General features: G+C 49.7%; 1 protein-coding gene across 10 annotated transcripts in view; it reads left to right on the forward strand.

Annotated features, from left to right (window-relative positions):
• The window catches only part of CACNA1D (calcium voltage-gated channel subunit alpha1 D), a 304,390-nt gene that overhangs the window by 269,241 nt on the left and 11,731 nt on the right, over window positions 1–23,418 (forward strand). For all 10 annotated transcript variants that reach the window (XM_012771607.3, XM_012771611.2, XM_012771602.2 and 7 more), the window contains 6 exons: window positions 988–1,147; window positions 1,705–1,832; window positions 1,971–2,067; window positions 4,446–4,548; window positions 5,837–5,938; window positions 10,869–10,999. In XM_012771607.3, coding sequence (XP_012627061.1) covers window positions 988–1,147; window positions 1,705–1,832; window positions 1,971–2,067; window positions 4,446–4,548; window positions 5,837–5,938; window positions 10,869–10,999 — 721 coding nt within the window. The remainder of the gene's footprint in view (window positions 1–987; window positions 1,148–1,704; window positions 1,833–1,970; window positions 2,068–4,445; window positions 4,549–5,836; window positions 5,939–10,868; window positions 11,000–23,418) is intronic.

The following is a 23,418-nucleotide window of genomic DNA, read 5'->3' on the forward strand; positions in this document are numbered from 1 at the left end:
CACCAACAAGGTCAGCTCCCCCTGTCGTGTCCCGGCCATCCTGTGTGTGCTGCAAGCTGAGGCTTGAGGGGAAAGTCTCCTCAGTGAAGTGAGGATCAGGACGGTCCACTCTAGGTATTGTGTGTCCCCAGGGGGAAGAAGGAAAGCTGTGGCTGCCATTTTACTATGATGATGTTCCAGAAGAAGACGACTTAACTATATTGTAATAAATGTAGATTGTTTTACCGTACTTAAAAAAAAATAACACATCCCCTGAAAATAAGCCCTAGGGGGTCTTCTTGAGGAAAACTAAATATGAAACCCTGTTTTATTTTCGGGGAAACACGGTAGTAGGACTACTTAGGCCTCCAGGAAAATTGCAGAACCTACGTTGATGCATGGAAGCGCACACTTACACACAACCAGGAGAATGGAAATTTAATAGAGACATAAAAGCCTTTTGCACAGCCATTGGGGAACATCCTAAGGTGTACAATTTCAAATTTTGTGGGATTGTTTTTAACTTTAATTAATTAATTTTGTAAACAAGCTGCCTCATAGTGAGGAAACTTTCTAGAAATCGTGGGAGTATTTCTCATAACGCTAGTGACTTATTAACATGTTTTGAAAGGTGGTTTCCAACTCTGCTTACAACACGATTGAACAGGGATGTAATGAAGTTGTAAATAATTAATAATTATTTACAAATTATAATATAAATGTTTGAAGTAGAGAAGACACAAAAACAAACATCCATTATGCAAAAAGAATTGCTGTGCTTGCATCAAATGATTGTTATAAATCAAAGGGAATGGTAGCAAGACCTCCAGGTACTGAGATAAATTGCATATGAAAGTAAGTAGGAATTTCAGATTTTCACTAATTCTAATTGTCTTTCCCCCAAATTACTTAGATTTTGCTGTAATTAAGAAATTTCTTCCCAGAGGTCTAAGCCTTAAATCTCTTCTTCCCCCACTAAAGCCCTTTCTTCTTCTTAATGTGAAAAAGGTGTGCAACGGGGGAGGCCTGGCAGGAGATCATGCTGGCCTGCCTCCCAGGGAAGCTCTGTGACCCTGAGTCGGACTACAGCCCTGGGGAGGAGTACACCTGTGGGAGCAACTTTGCCATTGTCTATTTCATCAGCTTTTACATGCTCTGTGCATTTCTGGTAAGTGATCAAAATGGCATCCCCCTCGGTTTATAGATGCTTGGTGGCATTCGGGGCTCAGACAGGTGATGTTGCCCTGTCAAGTCACTGTGTATTAGTCAACGTGGGTGAGCGCTGTGGACTGCCCTTGGCGGTTGGAGGTTTCTGTTTAACTGGGCATGTGTCACCACCATCTCTGCCATACACAGGGATTTGGTGCTCACTGACAGTTTTCCACAGTTACCAACCTCACCAGCTTCTTAGGGCTGTGGATGCCTTTCTAAAACTTTCAAAGCCACTGCACATGGTGGTGACTTACGAGTACACGTTATTACAAAACTGCATTGTGCTTCAGAAGGCCAGGTAATGCATCCACCTGCCCTCCCTGGGACTTTACCAAAGCCATTTGGAAAAGTAGAATCCCATACTTAAACATATTCCAAATGGAAAGTTTTTACAACTTCTCCTGGAGATATGGGTTCAAATGTTTCATGTCTCATATAATTAGCATGTTCTAGGGTCTGGCCCAATCCATCTTACTACAGCTGAAGCTCTTTCCTTTTTCTTTTCTTTTTTAGATCATCAATCTGTTTGTGGCTGTCATTATGGACAATTTTGATTATCTGACCCGGGACTGGTCTATTCTGGGGCCTCACCATTTAGATGAATTCAAAAGAATATGGTCAGAATATGACCCTGAGGCGAAGTAGGTTGAAAATGGTTCCGTCTGGTTTGTGTGGCCTGTTTCTGGAATGTCAGCTGTGATCTCTGTGGGAGGTGGGTGGCCTGAAAGCTCAGGCCAGCTGGTGCCACCCCTGGACCTCACGTTGTACTTTGCCTCCAGGGGAAGGATAAAACACCTCGACGTGGTCACTCTGCTCCGCCGCATCCAGCCTCCCCTGGGGTTTGGGAAGTTATGTCCGCACAGAGTGGCGTGCAAGGTGAGCGTCCCATTTGCGTGTCTGGCAGCCTCTCTTGCAGGAGCTCACTGCTTCATTCAACAAACACTTCCTAAGTGACACTTAGCCAAGCTCTGTTGGGTGCTAGGGGTGAAGAGATGAATGACACGTGGCTCCTGCCCTGGAGGAGCTCTCGGACTTGTAACTCTTAGGACACCCTATCAGGAAAAGTCAGAAGAGGAAGGGAATTCTGTAATTTGTCATTGAGAGCATGGTGGGGAAGGTGACATTTGAGTCGGGTCCAGAAGGTGACGCAGGAGTTAGACAGAGGCAGGCAGGGCCCAGACGGGTAGGAGAATGGACAGCTCGGTGGGGAACAGTGAGTCATCCATCACACTTGGCTGGGACATAAGAGGAGGTGGGGAAGGCCCAGGCTGAGCCTTCTGTGCCATGCTGAGTCCTGGGAGAAAGGGACACACTGGGAAGAAACATGATCTTCAGGTTTCCGTTTTAGAAAGTGGACTCTGTTGGCAACAGAATAGACCAGGGGAGAATAGGCAGGGGGAGCAGCCAGGAGAGCCAGAACAAGGGCAGCGGACCTGGGGACAGAGAGAAGCAGACACCTTGGAGACCCACCCAGGAGGGGGTACAACCGGGTGGCCTGGGTGAGGGGAGAGTGCATCCCCTAGCCTGGGCCGTGGTGGGCGCAGTGACATGCCCTCCACACAGCCCCTCTGCTGCGGAGCTTTGTGGCCCCTGTTGGAGACGGGGCCCCTTTCCGGGCACGTGGGGCTGTGGCCTCTCAGGGGTGAGTCCGGGTCTCCCACCCATTTCCGCCATGTCCACACCAGAGCACACTCTCCAGGAATCCTAGGGGAGATTTCTTCTCTTTCCATAGAGCTCACAGTGAACCGCCTTACGCCATATTGTAGCAGCAGAAAAGGATTTCCCTTTTCAAAGGAGAAATGCAAGATTTGTCTGTTGAAACTCTGCCGTGTAGAAGTCCAGCCAGTCCACACAACACCTGGTCCCCTTTCCTCACAGACCCGAGGGGATCCTGGGCTCGGGGGTTTCCCACTCCAGGGGGCTAGGCCAGCTCTAGACAGAAACCAAGGTAACAGAGCAGAGTCTAAGGTGTAATATTCCAGACTCTCAAATCCCAAGTCAAACTCACATTCCCTGCCCTGAAAATACAGAAGTCCCCTGGCAAGTCCTTAGGGTCCTCACTTCTCCTAAGGCTGGGCTCTGAATATAGATACAGAGGATGACTTTCTACCCATAAATCTTCCAATATCAGGCTCTTTTCTGCTCTCCACGAACAATATGGGATCCAGTTCATGGATACCATCTTGTGGTTAGATTTCCAGACCTTTTCCATAAAGGATCCACGTGTCCTTAGGCACAGTGCTCCATCTTGCCGACTCGAGAACTTGCCCAGAACCGCGAATGGCCGCTCCCAGTGCTGGAGTAGTAATGGACTCTGCTGGTTAGCACCACAGTCCCTGGCCCCGTGCCTGGCGCACGTATCCACTGCACCAGTCAACCCTCACCACAGCCTTAATGACGTGCCTGAAATGGAGGTCTGACCCCAAGACACAGGGAGAACTGTTGAATGAGAAAAGGAGCCAAATGCTTGAATGGTGAGGTTTAATGATTTAAAAACAAACAAGACTCAACATCTGAGGGTCAGCATTTACATTTCATGATGAAAACTTTGATCTTTGTTATCCCAGAGCCCCCCAAATGTCAGGTTGCATCAGGCAGGGTTCTCCAGAGAAACAGAACCAATGGGATGGACACGGAGAGAGCCATGTGTGTCTCTATATGTAGATATACAGCACATACACACTCACGCATGCGTACAGAGACAGACTCGTCGCGAGGAATTGGCTCACATGCCCGTGGAGGCTGGGAAGTGCCCTGCTCTGCTGTCTGTGAGCTGGTGCCCAGGGGAACTGCTGGTGCGATTCAGTCTCAGTCCGGAGGCCTGGAACTCAGAGCAGCCAGAGGTGTAAGTCTCAGCCCCAGGGCAGGAGAAGACCGGTGTCTTCTCCATGAGGCAGGCAGAGAGGGTTCACCCTCCCTCCACCTTTTCCGTTTGGGTCCCCAACAGTTGGATGAGGCCCACCCACACTGTGGAGGGCAGATGTGCTTTACTCAGTTTAGCAGTTCAAACACCAATCCCGTCCAGAAACACTCGCACAGACACACCTGGGAATGACGTTTAACCACTGGGCATCTAGTGGCCCGTTTGAGTTGACCCATAAAATTAACCATCATGTAGGTGCTCCACAAATGGCTTTGAATTGAGGATTGACAAGAAAAGAAATGAGTGATAAATAGAAAGTAAACATCAGGAAAGGATATGGCTATTGTGGGTCATTTGCATTCCAGTAAGAAGCTTGTCTTTTTCTTTACAGAGATTGGTTGCCATGAACATGCCTCTCAACAGTGATGGGACGGTAATGTTTAATGCAACTCTCTTTGCTTTGGTTCGAACGGCTCTTAAGATCAAGACAGAAGGTGAGTGCTCCCTGGCAGCAGGACAGGTGGTAGAAGAGGGAGGGGATACCACAATCTACCTTGCCTTCTCCCCTTTTCTTGGAAAGGGCGGCCCCTGGGGCCAGGACTCCTTGTGTGATGGAACTTCTGTGCTGGGTGGGTGGGCAGGCTGTCTCTTGCCTCCCACATGCTTTTTTTTCTTTATGCTTCACTTTGTCCCAGAATGTGTTGAATTGAGTCGAGCCGAGTCGAGCCGTTCCACTGCTTTCTACCTAGCAGGAGGAACAGGAGGCTCCCGGGGCAGGAACAGAGCCATCACAAATGAATTCACACCAGCTGTGCCCTTCTAGCTGTTGAGCTTCAGTGAGGGATCTCTCCTTTCAGAGCTATGGTTTCTCTCTCTGTACTAAGGAAATAAGTGCACCAATGCCAGGGAGAGTCCTGAGGGTGCATGAGGCGAGGTCTGCAGAAGCCCCTCTGCAGCGCCCAGCACGTGGTCAGCACTGGGGGAACGCTAGTGGGACCGGTGTCTTGAAGCTCTGAGACCAAACCAGGGCAGTCTTCACGGCCACTGAACCAAGCCTGGTAACACAGGCCATGGAGTGTGGCCACTGGGTCGGCTCAGTGACAGTGACCCAGGTCGGGCAGAAGGCAGATCGCAGCAGTGACTAGGAGGTGAGCAAGTAGAGAGCTGGGGAAGGAGCTGACTCTTCAGGGCACTTGGTGGAGGAGCAGGAAGAGGAGGTGGCAAGGGACATGTGCCCAGGCAACAGACAGGTGATTTCTTACAACCCTGGAGCCCAGGGTGAGTCTATCCAGCAAAGCCAGCCTCTTCTAGCCTAACCAACACGTGCTCCTTGTGCCCTGCTCATATGTACCTGGCCCCAGGCTAGCCTTGCTAAGGGTTCCAGAAGGCAGGATAGTCTCATATGCTGACGTTTAGTTGAGAAGACAAGCTCCTGTGGCTACACCTTCAAGGATGGAGGCAGCACTAGCAACAGACAGTGGAGGAGGAGAGGCAGCTGGGGCTGGGGTTGGTGAGAAAGGAGGAGATCTTGGCTGTGGGAGGGCAGGACAGGATCCGAGTGCCACAGGCCTTGAGTTCCTGGTGAAACATGGTGGCTCCCACGTGGAGCACTTGGTTGCCATAGCTGGACGTCGGACGTGTGTTTGGCCCTGACTGGGAGAGCCCTGTGGGGCCAGTGTGTCCACCCAGGTCAGGCTGGGCCGAGGTGGCCGTAGTGTGGACACAGGGCAAGCTGGGCACAGAAACAAGGCTTTCTTTTCCCCTTTTGCGTTTTGGATTTAGGGAACCTGGAACAAGCTAATGAAGAACTCCGGGCTGTGATAAAGAAAATCTGGAAGAAAACCAGCATGAAACTGCTTGACCAAGTTGTCCCTCCAGCTGGTGGTCAGTGTAATCTATTTCCTAAGAAGTTCTTGGCCAATGCATTGAGTTTCATGGTAGCATCCCCAGAAAGCCCAGAGAGTGCTTGCAGAACGTTTTGTGTATCAGTCAGAGCATGAAGGCCAACAGCTAAAGAAAGCCCTTTGGCCATTTGCTGCAATTGTTTGGGACAATGTGAAGAGGAAGGAGGGGTTCGGTGGGAAACCAAGGGAAACCAAGACCCACTAGGCTTGAGCAGGGGTTTTCTTGTTGGTGGAGGAGTTAATGTTAGAGAACATGATTGCTATCTCAAAACGAAAAACCTATTTTTTGGGTCCAAAATGAAATATTAAAAATTAGTTTCCAATTACCCTTCAACATACTGTTGAAAACTTCTCATGAAAAATAGATAGCTTTCAGGAAATGGTATTCTTGAAATGTTCTTATCAAGACTGAATTTACTACCATAATTACCAAAATGTCCTTTTACCTAGAATTTAGAGCAGAGACAGAACTAACTGGCATGCTTATTTCCTTTTGTTATGTATCACAACATCATAACTGACTAAACTTTTTCAAATTTTATATATAGAGATATAAAATATCTCTCTCTATATATAAATATATACAGTATATTTATACACATACTGTTTTTCCATTTTTGTTGAAATACACACAGTCTTAGACGTTGAGGTGGTGGTTTTTGACTGTTGTTTCCCAGTTTTAAAGGTGCAGGATCTGTCCCCCTGGTGCCGCCACACCAGCACTCTAGCGTCCTGGCCCTGGGCAAGTGATGAGCATTTGATGTGTTTTGTGACCAACTGAACTTTTATAGTGTCACTGTCCCTGCAGCTTTCGAGATGGGTCTGGCTCCAGTCTGGAAGCCAACTTCGGGACCCAGGCCAGGACGGTGGCCAAGGCCTCTCCCTCTGAGAAGGTGACAGTCTCTGGCTCTGGAGCCCAGAGAGAACAACATGCCAGCCAGGTCTGCTCCTCAGCATGAAGCACAAAGCACTATGAGCTTTTGTCGCTGAAGGGAGCACCCATAGCTGGCCCGGTCACCGGCCTAAAGCTGGGGAAGATTGCCCAGAAGGAAATGATAAAAGGAAAACAAAGCATACCAAAACTCCCACCTAGAGAGCCCTGCCTCCCCCAGGAGAACCGATACTGCACATTTAAAACAACTCTTTGTTTTCGTTCTTTTCCTTTCAGCTGCACATCCAAGTGCTCGCATGGCTTAGTTGAACTGCTTTTTAAAAACTGTTGTAACAATGTGCTTGAGCTTTTTCTGCAGCCTCCATTCCTTTCAACTCTTAGTCTTTCAGAATATTCTGAAGCAATTCTGTTTTAGGGTGGTGGCATGGAATCAGAGTTATCTCTTGCCAACTGTATTCCCCTACAATGTTTCTCGAAACACAGATGCATGCTTCAGAATAGCAGGCTGTGCCTGTCTAGTAAACCTTCCTCCTCCTGTGAGCCGGGTGCCGCCCCCCTCGCCCCCCTCGCGGAACGCCACCCTCATCACAGCACGCCTGACTCCCACGTTAGTGCCATCCTCGTGGGACACACGTGGACAGTGCCAGTCACATTATTGTGACACTTCATTTCTTTTCAATTTATCAGAAGAAAAGTCCAGAATTTGGCTCACCATCTAGGTATCTTTCCTTTGAAAAGCTGAGCAACTAACAGCTCTGCTAGACTTCTACTAGGGGCTAAATATTTCTCTACTTTCTTGGTCCAGTAACAGGACCTGGCTTTTTCTCTGTATCTCTTAAAATGCATTGGGGTTTAGGATGGCAAGTGTAAATCTATTCCACAATGGCAGCAAGAAGCACTGTGAAACCTGAGAAAAGGGAAGTGGGCTTAGGAGGAGATGGAATGCTCCGGAAGCCCCATGCCAGTGCACGCTTATGTGCCTAGTATGGTTACGTGCCCATCCAGGGTGAATCTCGCAGAAGCACTGTTGCCACCAAGGAAGAGCAAACGCCAGTGACGGTCAGGCTTTGGTGCCCAGCCTCTGGAATGTTTGCTGGGCAGGGTTCTAGTGTCTATATTCATCATTTGGCTCTTTGTTTTTCTTCTTTTTACTTCCATACACCAGTGGTTCCTACCGTTTCCTGCATCATGGCACTTAGGAAATGATAATATCTGTCTACTTCTTTGGACAAATAGAGGGCAGCTCCAGAGGCAGAGGGCCGTGGTGTCCCCACGCTGACAGCTTGTCAAAGGGAAGCAGACTGGGGAAGGTCTGGGTGCCTAGGACTGGCAGGTGGGGTGTTCAGGGAGCCCCTCATCCCTGTGACAGGGTAGGGGAAGCCTTTGCTGGCGCGACGTGGTCGCCTGGCTCACTGTGAGCTGACAGGGCTACAGGATGAGCTGTGAATATGCGTCAGGCTGGCTGCTTTCTCATGGCCAGGGTCAGGTGCGGACAGCCGCGCCCCGGCTCCCTGCTGAGCCCCTCACCTCTGCATCTGGCTCCGGTTCTCACCTCCACTCTTTAGACTTCCTGCCACTTCACGGACCCTTCACCTTTCTCTTCCCCAAAGTCTCCGCTGGCCTCTGGCCCTTCATTCCTTGACCTGGATCTCTCGCTCCTTTGCTCTGGAGAGCACGCCAAGCTGACTGCCTCTCTTTCTCTTCAGTGCCGAGCCCAGACAGCCTCACCGCATTCCTTCCTGCTCTTCCTTTTCTGTCCTCCTGTAGCTCTGACTTTTCTTGTTCTTAAGAACTGTTCTTTGGGCCCAGTCTCCCAGTTAGCTTAGCATCCCAGTGGAAAAGATCCAGTGACCCTGGCATGGTCCCCCTGGGTGGGCCTGCCCCTGCTCTGGGGGCTGAAAAGAGACACAGGCCGGGCTGTACTTGCTGGAAGCATCCTGGTGTGGAATGGGGTGGGGCCCTTTTGCAGATAGAGCAAAGCATCCCGGTGTGGGATGGGTGGTGCCCTTTTGCAGATAAGAGCCAGTGTTTTTTCTGCCCCCCACCCCATAGAAAACTCAGAACCCTAGACCACAGAGGACACTGTGCACGGCAGACCTCTAGAGAATCTCCCCGGGCCCCTTGGACATGCTAGCTGGGCAGAGTCCATCCACTCCCTGTGCTCAGCCCAGGAAAGGGATAGCTTGCACTGTGGGAGAACAGCTCCAGAGAAGCCAGTGGCCAGTGTGGCTGGAGCCGGGCCGTCTCCAGAGAGGCGGTGTGGAGCAGGAGAGGACCCGGGTGCAGGACACACCTGGGCAAGTCCCGGTGAGGGCAGGAGGGTGAGCAGAACCACTGTGTCAGAGAGAGTTATAAAGAGGCCCTGAGACCTACATGGGATTCCTCTGACACAGGGCTTCACGCCGCGGGTGCCCGACAGCAGGGCTAGCTGGACTGACGTTCTACCACAGCCTAAGCAAGAGGAGGGGCTGGGGCACAGCCGGAATGAGGTGTCAACACCTGAGTCGCCTCTGCCCACCCTTGCCTTCCTGCCTGTGAACGGTGTGGTCCAGCTGGGGATGGTGCTTTTATGTGGGTGGCCCCCATCACCCCAGGACTTGCCTGGCCAGGGTTCAGGAGGAACACGATGCTTCCCGGAGCCAGAGCACCCTGAGGCAGCGTCTCACACGGTAGTGCCCGGCAGCTCTCACAAGTAAGGCTGGAGAGGCCCAGCAGCCTCCAGGTGGGGACCACCGGAGGTCGACAGCACCTCCCACGTGGGCGCTAAATGAAGCCCACCCAGGATGCACTAGTGAAGATGGTGGGGCCCAGTGTCCCTGGCCTGTCATGCCCTGGGATCCAGGTCAGGAGATGCCACTGGCAGGCTGTAAAGTAACAGGGACTGATGGGTCCCCATGAGCAAGCGCCCAGCACCTAGGACGACCCCAGCCCTGGGGCTGAATGCTCTGTGAGCCTCCTGTGCCACCCTCACAGCTCTCCCGAGAGACTGTCCCCGTTTTACAGATGAGAACACAGGCTCCGAGAGTTGAGCCCCTTGTCCCAGATCAGCATGTAACTCTTGCGAGCGCGGCTTAGCCACAGCCAGCTGTTCCGAAGCCTGGGGGCGGCAGCCGTTCATCCTCCCAGCCTCTACACGCCCCGGTCGGCGGGTGACCCCAACACAGCCAAGGCAGGTGGCCTGCTGAGGTGGCTGTGAGCTTCCCCCACCCCGGAAGACCTCAGCACCCAGCAGATCTGGTGGCAGGCACCCTTGGGAGACCCGTGGGCACATTCACACATCCAAGGGGGTTTACCATGAGACAGCCAGAGCCTGTATTCTGCCTCATGCATCGTCGTAACGGCATCAGCAGAGTTCTGATTCCCCAGCGATACGTGTTGGAGATTGTTTCTGAAGCAGAAATAAGCCCAGCTCAACTCTGAGATCAGTTGGAGCTGTCACTGCAGGGCTGAAAATGAGCAGTTCAGAATTATAAACCAAGAAATGATTACGGAGCTTATTGGCAGAGCATTGGGGGTGGGGGAGACGTGAAAATCTGGATTTGGAGTTACTTTTCTGAACCTTTCTCTCCTTCTGAGCGTGTATGTCACCTTTCTAGGTCTCTATCTTGAGACATCGGGATTTGGATGGTTAATTGCCCTTGATAAGTTGGTGGTAGTTACCCATGCAAATCCCTGTGCACAGAGGTGAAAACGTGGCCCGTGAAGCCTTTTTTTGTTTTGTAACTTTTATTTTAAGTAAATAACCAAGACGGCATTTTATAGTGTTACTAATACGCTGCTCTAGTAAACTCATGACAAATATATTATTTTCTGCAACTTTGAGTATCAGTTCATTTAACTGACTCTAATTTTGACCTTAAATGCTTTGCAAAGCCTTGCTTTTTGCTAGACTGAGACTCCCATGCTGTAGGCTGAGAGCCCAGTGCCCCGCCCCGCCCCGGCCCCAGCCAGAAGCCAGGTTAGGCTCTTGGTCCAAATGTGCTGATTCGGGAGAGCTCTGTCTGGTCTCTCCGTTTAGATGATGAGGTAACCGTGGGGAAGTTCTATGCCACTTTCCTGATACAGGACTACTTTAGGAAATTCAAGAAACGGAAAGAACAAGGACTGGTGGGAAAGTACCCTGCGAAGAACACCACAATTGCCCTACAGGTGAATTGTCGTCTTGTTTTGTTTTCTCTTTTCACTAACGGTTTTATAAGCTTATTTGAAATACTAGAGAGCTGCCTATTCATGGCTGAGCAGTACCACAAGGATTTTGTTTAAACTGAGATACTGCACTCTCCCCAATTGTGGACTGGCCGTTTCTGGGCCACAAGGTAAGTGCTCCCTTCCCTGTCTTCTCCGTGGAGCCCTGCTCCCGCCGCTGCCCACATGGCAGGGCCGAGGGCGGAGGGACAGGCGCTGCCCTCGCACCCCGCCCTCCAGCCTTCTCCAGGGCAGCGCCCTCCCCACAGGCACCCCCCTCCCTCAGCCCTGGGCTCGGGGTTCTGGCTGCCCAGTGAGCGAACAGCTTTCCATCTGAACGCAAGTGCTTTGTTTTGTTTCCGTTTGTTTCTTACCCCACTGCTTGTTGGTTTTTGGTCCATTCCAGTAACATCCATCACCTCCTAGTTTGTACTGTGTGTGTGTGTGTGTGTGTGTGTGTGTCTGTCTTTGTGTGCGGTACGTCTGTCTCTCTGTGTGTTGTCTCCTGGTGGCCGGGAGCCCTCCTGTGCACACGCTGCGCTCTCACGCCCCGGCCAGCCTCTGGCCCTGACCCTCCTCTGCCCCGGCCCCACCCCAGGCTCCTAGAGTGTAGACTTGGCTTTCAGGCCTCTGGCAGGGTTCCATTCATGTGAGGGACAAGAATCCTAGGAAAGCCCAAAGCTCTGGGTTAGGAAGCAGGGTGTGTGAAGGGAAAGGCAGTCACGAAGATGCTGAGGACAGGGACGAGGGAACCAGAGAGGCCGGCAAGCTGTCAGAAACAGCCGTCCAAATTGATCAGAGCTCTGTCATCTTTGCTGCCCAGAATGCTCCAAGTCCCTCATGGATAAGATAAAGTATTTTTTCTGTCCCCTAAAATTACTTTATGTCACTGTTGCCACGACATGTCTTAAATTTGGCATTGTAGGTATTGGTGAGTTTTAATGTGGAACAGTCCTTCACTTTTTCCCAGGGAAAAATGCTCAGCATTGTTTTTGAGTTCAAAGCAATGGCAACGACCAAAGTGAAGTCTCGTTTCTGATCTTGCTGAGAGAGAGAACGTGAACATGAACGGCAGTGGATGAGTGCGTGAGGAATGTGTGGATATGGTGGGTTAGCAGACGGCCTTGTGTGACAGTGACCTGCTGATTCATGGTGAGACCTCAGCTCTGCCCAGACAGCCTCAGGGGCTGGGGGAAGAGGCATACAGGTTGGCAGGTGAACACTGGATCCAACTGAGGACGATCTCTGATCTTTCTTTCTCTGATCACATATCCTAAAGGCAGCTCAGCGAATCACATGCTCAGCCAGCCAGTTCATTGCCATCTCAGGCTGTAGGATTTACAAGTCAAGCTCTCTTATTTCTGCCTGATTCTATTTGCAAAAGTGACAGCCCCCTTCTGGATTGCAGTTCACAGCTAGCCGTAGACGAAGCAAATGGAAAAAGGTGTGTGTGCAGATTTGAATAGGTCTCTGGTCCATACATCCTGAGGGCAGCGTGGCCAGATTGGGTGTAAGGAGGGGGAGTGATTAACGTGTTTCTGAGGCCTCTTCCTTAAAGTAGCCCTCTGTCCAGAGGGTCAGGCTGCCAGACTTCCAGGTTCCAAGGTGCCCTCCTTGCAGGGAGCTGCTTTCTGTTCTACGAGCCTAGTTGGGGTGAGACTTGATGGCTTTCCTGGAGGGGGAAACACAGTCTTTTGTCAGTGGCTTGTGCTGTAATATACGGTAATGAAGCTAGCTCTGTACTGTAAGACTATTATAAGTTTCTGTGGGAGGCATATATGAAGACCACTTGGATGCAGTATTACTTATACCTCTCCTGGACCCCTGAGATTTCCCAATTAGATGGCTTCAGTGTTTGTTCTCGTGGCTGGATATAGTGTTTTGATGTTTTAAACTGTGTAAAAACAACACTTGGCTGAGTAATTAGCATATTTCATGTATGGGGTGTACTGAGTCTTAAGTTGAAGGGTCAAATGGTGCTAATACTACATCTATAGTTTGTGGGTTGAAAGACTATCACATTGTGTAAAATAATGTTGAGGGGTTTTCCTCTCCTAAGCATTTCTCATTTTATTGTTCATAGAGTTTCATTTTCACAGTAAAATTCTCATATTTCCAGTTAGATGATATCAACACATTTTCACATGATTCCATTGGGAGTTGAGGCAATGGCCATAGTTTATGTTGCGCACACAGCCTAGGAAATTAAGTGGTATTCATGATCTTGACAGATAAATTCAAAAATGTATTTTATTCTGAAACAAACATTAAAAATAGAAAGTTTTTGTCTCCTTGAAGGATAATTCTAATTACATTTTTGGCTTCCTCTGCTATAGAAATGGCTTTGAGTATGATTTGTTACTCTGTGTTTAATTAGGGTGAGGAGACTCTCTGCATGATGAAATACTACATGACAATGTAGCAGTTAGGAAATGGTACCACCAACGTAACTAGAACAAGGACACACGTCCTCGGGAAGCCACTGAGAGTGGGCACAGCCTGTTGAGAAGCGGGGCGACTTGTCTCCTCCCGTGACAGGGCACCACGCGGCCCACAGACTGATTGCCGTGGGAAGCGGGGCCTGGCCATCGCAGTGTGAGCACAGAGGTGGAGCCTGGGCATGTGTGTGCTTGTGCTGCGGAGAGTGCAGTCTGTCTGAACAGCTTTCAGAGCTGGCCCTGGCCTCTGCGCCCCCATAGAGATGCACTGTGGTTTTGAACCCCGGGGGCTCCGCCTGACCTCCCTCTGTTCAGGCTAACTGCAGCATTGCCTTACACAAGAGGGGGTGGCTGAGCAGCTCCTGGATCCATGTGTGGGAGCAGCTCCACACCCACTGGCCTCTGTGGTCTGAATGAGTGTGCGGTTTCCATCTATCCATCCATCGCCATCATTAAACCCACCTTCTCTCCAGCCCCTCTACAGAGGGAGCCAGAGAGAAGCTGCATCAGGCCTCTTTTAGTTTCCCTCACTCATCTGCGACGCGCCATACCCACTTTAGTTTGACTCGGCACTTGCTCTCCATCCATTGTTGCTGCATCCGAGTGACCTGCAAGTTTCCACGAGGGGCAAGTAAATGAAGGAACACAGCCATGCAGCTGTGAGAACTCTCAGTCCCCTTCCCAGCAAATAGCAATTCACCTTGAATGTCCCATCGTATCTTCTAGATGAGGACTTCTGTGCAAGTTCCAGGCACCAGTGAGTCCAGTTTTTCACGAATAAGAAAAAGAAAAGATCCCAAAGTGGGAAAAGTTTTGTTCATTTCTCTTTCTTTCAACATTCAAGGATTTCCTTTCTGCAAAAGACATGCACTCTGGTGGACTCTGAGGAAACTCTGTCCCCACTCATCTCAGCTGGGAGCCCGCCCATCTCAGTGATAGGACAGCTGTAGAGAGAGTCACTTTGACCCGGTTGGAATTTTGGTTTAAGGAGACCTATTTCTAGCTATGAAGAGTCAGGTTGTCAGGCTGAATGATTTGAATGCCTGTGCCCGGCCACCAGCTGGCGAGGCAGGTGGTCGGGGTGGGGGGGTGGCAACAGCACTCGGGTGGCTGTGAGCTCCTGACGTGCCTTGGCCTGGCCTTCCCGAGAGGCTCAGCACACAGCGGCAGGGGAAGGTGGCCCTTCACGGGGAGTTAGCCGGTGAGGACCAACACCTGTTATCTTGTCACCTTAGTCTGAAAAGCAGTAAAAACTTTTTTTGAAAGCATGATTTTACCTGAAGCCATAAAAAGGCTTTTTTAAAAAAAAATTCTTTCCTTTTTTAATCTAAGAGGAGAACAGATGCTAACAGACGAGATTTCACTGGTTGATTCATTTGTTTCAGATGCTTGAACGGATGCTTTAGAGTTTTCTGCCTGAGCTACGGCACCAAGCTGGTTAGTCGGAAGGCGTGTGTGGCTAAGCAGGCCTTGAAAGGGAAAAGTCTCAAGTGGGCTTATTTCTACTGAAACAGCATTTCGGGAGAAATGCAGGAAAAAGCAAACCCAAGGCCCCGGGGAGACCCCTTCCAAGCAAAGCACTCCTCCTCCGGAAGGTGGAAGCGGGCCGAGGCTCATCTGCGGAGCCAGGCTGCCTGTCGTGGACACTGCTCACAGTGGCTCTTTTTCACGGAAGGGAACATATGAGGCTTGACAGTTTTCCCTTCCAAGCAGAGACTCAGAGAAAGGGAAAGAGAGAGAGAAAAGGAGGGGGGCAGCTGCCCCACAGAGAAACGAAATGAACACAACTTCCTGATGCTGGCCAGTTTAAAAAATAATATTAATAAAAAGATTAAGCAGACCTGCCTAAGGTGGGCAGCTGACTCCGTTCCAAAGTCCTGCGTCCCTAGTTTGCCCGAACTCCCAAAGACTGGCAGGCCCCTCGGCGCTGAGCTGACAGAGTTCCTTTTCTATGCCGGCCCGCCGTGACCTCCTGACCGTCCAGCCCTGCTCTCTGCAGTACCCAGCCCAGAATGCAGTGAGAAGCGGACAGGCCAGGAAGCTCAGACACTCCCATTGAAACTAACACATACACCTGCATGCCAAAACCAGTCCAGGCAACACCTCAGGTTCCATCTTAACGTGTCCACGGGAAATACCACCATACCCAAACCTCATCTAACATTGTCCGTCTTTAATTCGTGCTCAGAGCCAGTCTGGGGATGCCTCTTTGGAAGCAGTGTGATCTAGTTTCAAGGACACCAGGAGTTAGGGAACCTGGGTTCTAGTCCCAGCTTCAGCGTTCACTTGTTGCGTGACCTTGGGCAAGACACCTAACCTCTCTGTGCCTCAGTTTCCCCATCTGTAAAATGGGGGTAATAATGTCGACCTACCTCACAGGGCTGTTGTGAGGAATAGCTAAGTGATTGTAAAGCACTTTGAACGTATAATTGCTTATCATTAAGACTACAACAATAATAATATCGTATGCCTGTTTACTACCAGAACTTTAAGAAATTCTTGTTTTCCTTTGATCTCTTTTCTGTTCTGTACTGTAGTTATCCACTGAGAAAGAGAATTCTCCCCTTGTTAAGCTATCTAGGCAATGCATAAAGATGTAAACAGAGGTGGTCTACAGGTTGCATTTTCACATCTTAAAAACAGCAGATTTTGCCCAAAATGTTGGTTGGTGAGAGCATCTGATCTTAGCCAAGTCCAATGGCGATTGCACAGTCTGTACATCCGATGCTGAGCCCAAGACCCACAGTGTCCAACTGTGGTTTTTTTAAGTCAATATTCAAAAGTATCCTTAGTTCTGAGGACATGGGGAGGAGTCTGAAAAATTGAAGTCTCTGAACTGTGTAGACAGAAGGAGGGCTGATGGGCCCCTTTCGCTGCCCTGGTGTGTGCAGACTGGAGGCCGTGTGGGTGCCCGTGCGGGCGTGGGCGAGAGGCGGGCAGGAGAGAGCTAGCAGACGCCGGGGCACCGGTTCCTGGCAGGAGTGGATGCTCTTCCAGGCATCCTGGGAGAGCAGGGGCCCAGAGGCCGTGCAGAGGGCAGGAGCAGTGTGACCAGCGGGTAGCACACTTCCTGCAGGCTCGTCGAGGCATGACTGGCAGGGGCTCCCCTGCCTTGGGGTCTTTCCTAGTGATGTTTTCTGTGCCTGTAACATTTGCCCTTTGGCTGCAGTGACTCCCTGTTCCTGCCTGGACTTACATGGACTTCCTGGCCTCACTGTGGAACTGGGCCTGGCTCCCGACTCTGCCCCACATGCATAATAAGTTCAGGAGCTCACATGGGTGTTGTGGATTCTCATAGCAGAGTCCGTAGAGCCCGACAGCAGGTTTGGCTGCTTCACACAGCACCACGTGTCTTGATGTGGGTGCGGGGTTGGCAGCTGGCCAGCACACTCCAGTCCGGCTGAGCCACTTGTGAAGATGTTGCAGCACATCTGTACCTGGTATCAACAGCTGTTGCCCCTAGCACCTTGCATCCCCCAGCCCACCTCTCCTCCCAGACTCCTCTGTGGTCCAGCAACTGCAGAGCTAACGCCAGCATAGTGGGGCCTCTGGGGCCCTGCTCTGGTCCAAAAGCCCACTTCTGCTCTGCGCCGCAGTGCCTGGAGTGTGTTAATGTATAAGAATGTAGTAAGAAGTTGACGTATCATCCCTAAAGGGGAAGCGGGTTGGCCCCGTGGGCACAGGGGAGGAGCTGACCCCCCTCAGATGAACCCCTCGCTGACTCTGACCCACCCCAATGTTGAGTTTACTCAGTGCTGGAGGACGGTATATGTTCCCTGTCTGTGTCGCCGCATCTCAGAGGGCCAGTGTGACCAGCTATCTTCCAGATCCAGGTCTGCACACACACGGGCCTTGGCAGGGAGGCCCCAAGCCGTTCAGATGGGCAGCGTTTCCACACGCCTTTCTCCACCTGCCTTCCAAATAAGTAAAAACCGCAAACTGACCGCTTTCTAGAGAGGACTTAGGGAATGTTCTGAACGAAACAAGAGGACCCTGCGTGTCTGGGCCGTGCTGCTGGTAAGGAGCAGCTCTCGCTGTGGTTGGTAGCCAAGGCCGGCCCAGGACCGGCAGCCCGGACCCACGAGCCCGCCTCCAGCCCGACTCCGAAGCGAAAAGGGCGGCTCCCTGAAGCTAGCTTTACAGCCAGACTGCGACACCTCTGTCATTTCTCTGAAAGTCTCAGCAGGAGAACGTAGCTTCCAGTTAGAGAAAGTTGTGGGCCACTACTCAAGCTCGTTATTTAGAGTCTGCACAGACACACCCAGCACAGTCGGCGCTGAGCGCCAGAATCCTCGGGGCTAACCTCTGAAGCTCCTGGGCAGAGGCAGGACGTGGGCCAGTGCACACCGGGGTCAAAGGTGAGATTGGGACCTCTCTTGTCAGATAGCTCACAGTGTGGGACAACCCAACTGAAAATTAAATTAATATGCAGGGTCACTGGGTGCTGCATTCTGTGCTCTTTCTGAAAGTGAGATCTCTTCCCTTTAAGGACAATAATTATTATGTTCAAAAGTCTTTGAGAAGACAGAATTACTGAAAAGAAGTTAAGGCGCTATGTTCTGTAGTAGTAAGAGATCTTAATTATTGCAGCATGTTATTTAAAAATGTGCACCTAGTATCCCTCAGTAGCCCAAACTTATCATGGTACAATCTTCTATAGCAAGGAGCTTACTGAAACTTGCCAGTGGTTCCAGGGTGGGTGGGTGAGTACCCAGTGAGTTTGTTCGTGGCACCTCTTAGACCTCTTAGAGAGGTGGCTGTTTGGAACAGTGGGAGGGCATGTCACTCTAAGGCATGGTGAAGGCAAGCCGTTAAGAAGCCAAAGGCTGGCTCAGAGGAGGCAGATGGAGGGCATTCCTTCCAAAAGCTGAGAAAGGCCGGCAGAATCATGGGAGTCCTGGATGGGTGAAGAGCCTGGTGCCTGGGGAGAGGTAGTGCCTGCCAGGTGGATTGGCCAGAAATTCTGAAACTTTCTGATCTTAGGACCCTTTTATATTCCTAAAAATTACTGAGGACCCTTATATGTCAATATTTACTGTATTAGAAATTAAAACTGAATACTTTTAAAACCCAAGAATATGCAAGCACAATGATGCCAGGATGGTGACATCATCACACGTCATGTAGCCTTTGAAAAACCTCGTTGTGCACTCATGAGAGAATGAGAGTGTACAAGGCAAAGGACATCCTAGTATTATGCAAAATCATAGTGACCTCATGGAACCCTGAAGGTGTCTCGGGATGCCCCAAGGTCCCTGGAGCACACCTCGAGAACCACTGCTCTAGGGGAATGATCCAAAGTTCCCCTTTCAAAGGCAGAAGGTGCTGGAGCCTTTTAATGACCTCCCTTGTTAAAGAGGTTCCATGCAGTGGCACTGCCCCTGACTGGAGCCCTTCTCCCCCCCTCCCCAGTCCCTTCCCAGTCTCACCCATTCACTGAGACACGGAGCTGCCTATGTCCCCATGTGTCCAGCGAAGTTCAAGCTGAGAGCCAGGTGGCATGGCTGAGTCTCACGACCTGTATTGATCTGGAGGAACGGTCTGAATCAGTGCACATAGAAAATCACCTCCAAGTGACACAAGTGAGACTAAGGATATGTGCCAAACAGAGGATCAGTTTCGGGGACAACTTGTGATCGTTTGTCATTTCCATGCCGACTTAGTGCTATAAGAGCTCTGCTAGGTTAGTGAAGAGAAGGTTAACCTTGATTAAATGGCATCACACAGTCGTGACTGTAGGTGAGCAAGCGTGTGGTTAAGACTCCAGCACTCTGTCCAGGTAGATGACTTTGTCTTGGTAGTGGTCAAAGTGGAAGCTTGGGAAAGGTGGGACCAGCATAGTGTCATGGGAAGAACAGGCTTAGGGATCAAGGGTCCTTGTTGAGCCTTTGACTAGTTTGGGATTTAACCCAATGGGAATAATCTAGGCTCTCCCTTCCTCCCAGGATCTGGTGGAATATAAGTATGTGAGCCTACAATGAAAGGGATAAACATGCTATTATATCAGAATAGAAGTAGTGACTTATAGCTTTTGCTGAACCTAAATTTTACATAATGCTCTTTTATTAGGAAACTGGCAAGACTCTCTGATTCTGGTGTTCAAATTGCAACCAAGGTGGAACTAAAACAGCTCTCTCAGACTGTTTGCAGGAAAGGCCATAGGTTACTTTTGGTAATTGTTTAGAAAAAGTTTCCCTTATTTTTCATAGCGATGGTAGCAAACTTGATTTATATAGCTCCGTATAGCCCTAGGATAACTCGTGGGGGTAACGTTACCACTGACCTTTCAGAGAGGGCGGGAATCACTGGCTGACTAAGGGGTTGTCGTGCCCACGATTCCAGCCTTTTATATCTGACACAGGACTGTTCACAATGGACACAAAAGCCACCATCACATTTCCCCAGAGGAAAGCAGTGACAAAATGAGGGGTGTACCCGTGTGTGATGTGCTGCGGAGGAGGTGGGGGACAGCTTGCAGATGAGCAGGTTTATTGTACAAGAACTTAATCTCCCACTCTGTCTTCTGATGGAGCTAGTCTAAAACTGTCCCCTCTGATTGGGTATGGGCTGAACCCTGTCAAAAGGCTAACCAAAACTTGCCATGGGCTTAGATGACGGTGCGCAGGGCCAGTTTGGGCTGCGTGGAGCCTGCCTGTGATGGGGAGCTGGTCTGCCAGGGTGGGATTCTTTGGCTGGAGTGCGAAAGCCCGGCACTGGCTTCCCCTGAAGATGAGCGGCCTGGCCCAGTCCCGGCTGGAGGCTCGCGTCTCTTACCTCCACTGCTACAGCGTAGGTGCGGGGCGGGGCTCCGGGCACTGTGCATGCTTGCCGGGCGCCGTGAGAGCTGGCAGACGGCTGGCAGACGGCGGCGGGTGTGTCTGCTGGAGCTAGCTTAGGGAGGCAGCAGAAGCATTTCAAATATATCCAGGTAGGAGAAACTTAAGTCTGAAGGTGGGCAAGAGAAAGGAAGGTAAATGATTCATATATGATGTCAAACTATCATAATTTTATGCTATTGCTTCAGAAATGTTCAGAGAGATTTTAGGGGGTTTTTTGGTGACTTAATCATTCAATAGAGTAAATATCTATAAAACTCCAACTAAATGGTGTCTAAAATCTAAAGCAGCAGTCTACAGGCAAGGCGCCAACATTTCTTTTTTAAAGAAATATTTATGATAACATCTAGCATTTTAAAATCAACCAGAAACTAGGCTTGACTCTGTTTAATATTTTATAAGATTGGACATCTTAAAATAAGTCAATAATGTTTATATTTTATAGCAATTCTGTGTTTATTCAAAACCATGATTCTGCTGTGATGTTAATGGAAGAACTTTATATGGCTTTGTGTTGGTTTTAAGTGCTAATGACCACATTTCAAATTAAAATACTTTGCTAATTGAAATAGACACAGATATGAAATATGAAAGAATAATTTTACTGATTGTAAAGTGTTTATTTCAAGAAATGAATGTTCTTTTTTCAGGGCTGTGGAAAATAATTTTTTCAAGGGTTTAAGATAGTTTTCTGTATTTTTTGGAATTGGAACTTGTGCCTATGGAATTTTTGGAGCAGCCTAAGCTACCTTTTAGCTTGATGTGTGTGCTAAAATTTCATTATCATGTTTTGTGATATGTAATAAATTCAGGGTGCTGTGCTTAAGCTTTATTTCAACTCTAGTTTGGAAACATCTGTTTCCCTCACTCCCAGCCCTCGGGGACAAGCCTCCCCGACCCTCCCAGATCACACGTGAAAAAATAAAGTCAGTCCCTGACTCTGATGAGGTGTGTATTTTCCTGCGCTGAGCAAGATTTCTAACCCTCTGCTTTTGTATCTGGGAAGAGTGATGCTTTCTCTCTTCCTTTGATGTCTTTAATAAATATGTTATTGTTATTTGTCTCTGGAAGTGGCATCTTGGGCCACCTTTCTCCATGATTTATGTTGCAAACAAATTCTCTGTCCCATGTCTGTTCACTGCACTATCTTGTTGACTGAATCCTAATCTTGTGTATCTTTGAAGATGTGCTGGAGACAGTTTTTGTTTTTATTATGCAATTATGTTATATGTGTATTTCAGTGAAATGTCAACCCGTCAACAGAGGATGATGTTAAAAATTATCCAAATAAATAGTTTTCTATTTCTTTTAATCAGACCTAGTCTAGTCAGTTGAATGACAGTAAATAGCATTATCTGTCATTTAAACTCAGGAGCATTCCTGGCCCCTACTGCCTTGTAACATAAATTAATGTACACAGTTTACTTCAGAGTATTGACTTTAGTGCATTGTAACCGATGTTTATTTTGTGGAAATAGCAGCAGGTGTGTCTCAAACCTTGTCTCTTTTTGTTCGTGAGCCTCAGATCTATAACAGACCAAAATCAGACGGTGAACCCCTTGCTTAGCTTATCATTCCTTGATAATTGTACCCTAGAGAGCTCTGGATGAATGAATTGCAGGCTGCTTAATTCTGCTGGGTATGACCTTTCTTCACATGCCTGCAGCTGTGCTCTGTGAGAGCTTGTTACCAACATAACATTAGAGTTGCCTTCTCGGTATTTCCATGAGAATGGCAAGTGGGTCCCCCTCAAAGCCAAATGATCCCCAGGCTCAGATGTGCTGGACTCGGGAATCCTGAGAGAGGGAAAGTGAGAGAGCGTGTGTGCATGTGTGTGTGTGCATGCGTGTGCCGTGGTGCATGCCCGTGTGTGCATGTGTGTGCATGTATTTGCATCCTAAGCCTATGACCAGAGGGACAGGAGAGTGAGAAGCAGTTTCACTGACCACACCAAGAGCTGTCAGGGTCTGAACCAGGACATGTCTGTCTTAACCCTGCAAGACCCTAGCATTACCAGCCAGGACCTTAAAGTTTTGATTCCTGGCACTCCTTTCAGCCCCACAATTCATGAAATGGAGAGACCTGCTGCTCCCTTTTCACAGAATGGTTCAAATCAAACCCACTTGGCATGCCATGTGTAGCAGACTCAAAGGCTGGGTGCTTCTACGGACAAGGCCATTTTTATAAGGACCTCTTGGGAGGTTCCCGTACAACTTTACATCCTAAACGAATGTCATTACCATTGGTGTTGGTGTCTGCAGAAGACCAGTTTTGAGTCTTCCCATGACAAGGGGCCTGACCCTGGTAGATCTGGCGAGACTGCAGCCCAGTTCTCCTTTGCTGGCCGCCCTGAGGTTGGAGCATGAGCCGCAGGTGAGCCCTGCACAGCCAGCGTGTTGGGCGTGCTCAGGCCTGCACAGCTGCTGGGCCACAGGCACCCGGCCAGCAAAGGAGGAGGCCACGCGCACACTGGGCCTAGACCTGGGGAAGGGAGGAAGATGCAGATCTTTTTGTGGAAAATGATAAAGTAGCTCTAGAGTCCCTATTAGTCCCTAAGCCAGCAAGCTGTTTTTCTTCAAATTGGTGGTCACATCATAATTTCCTCAGAGCCAGAAACCACCTTCCCCCGTAGACGGTCCATACTCATCTCAGAATGTTTCCCTGATGCAATTGTGAGCGATGGAAGGGCTTCTCCTGCACCCCAACCCAATAAAGCAGGACGAGGGTGAGGAAGGCCAGCTTGAGGGCCTCAGAGAAATGCAGAATTTCTGTGAGCAGCCAGAAGGGTCACCCCGTGGGCCTTATGCTGCCTCCGGCAACTGGCGAGCCACCTTGAATTTTCTGTGGTTTTCAAAAACCTGCCCCCTCTCAGGGCAAGTTCTCAGCCTGCACACGGGCTGTACCGCCCAGGGGACCTGGTGGCCAGGGAGGCCGTACTGCACAGTGGCCCAGGTCTGTGTGTGTGTCAGTATGTTCTGTCATGGTCTGCGTGAGTTGGTGGTTGCAGGGTGTGTGTCACTCACTCGTTCCATGGCTTGTTAACAGAACCAGTGGCCCTAATGGCTGCTTGGTCTGCCTGCTCCTCTGGTGACTGCACGGAGGCTCCCTC

This window comes from Microcebus murinus, chromosome 1 (genome assembly GCF_040939455.1).
Source record: "Microcebus murinus isolate Inina chromosome 1, M.murinus_Inina_mat1.0, whole genome shotgun sequence".
NCBI classification, from domain to species: domain Eukaryota; kingdom Metazoa; phylum Chordata; class Mammalia; order Primates; family Cheirogaleidae; genus Microcebus; species Microcebus murinus.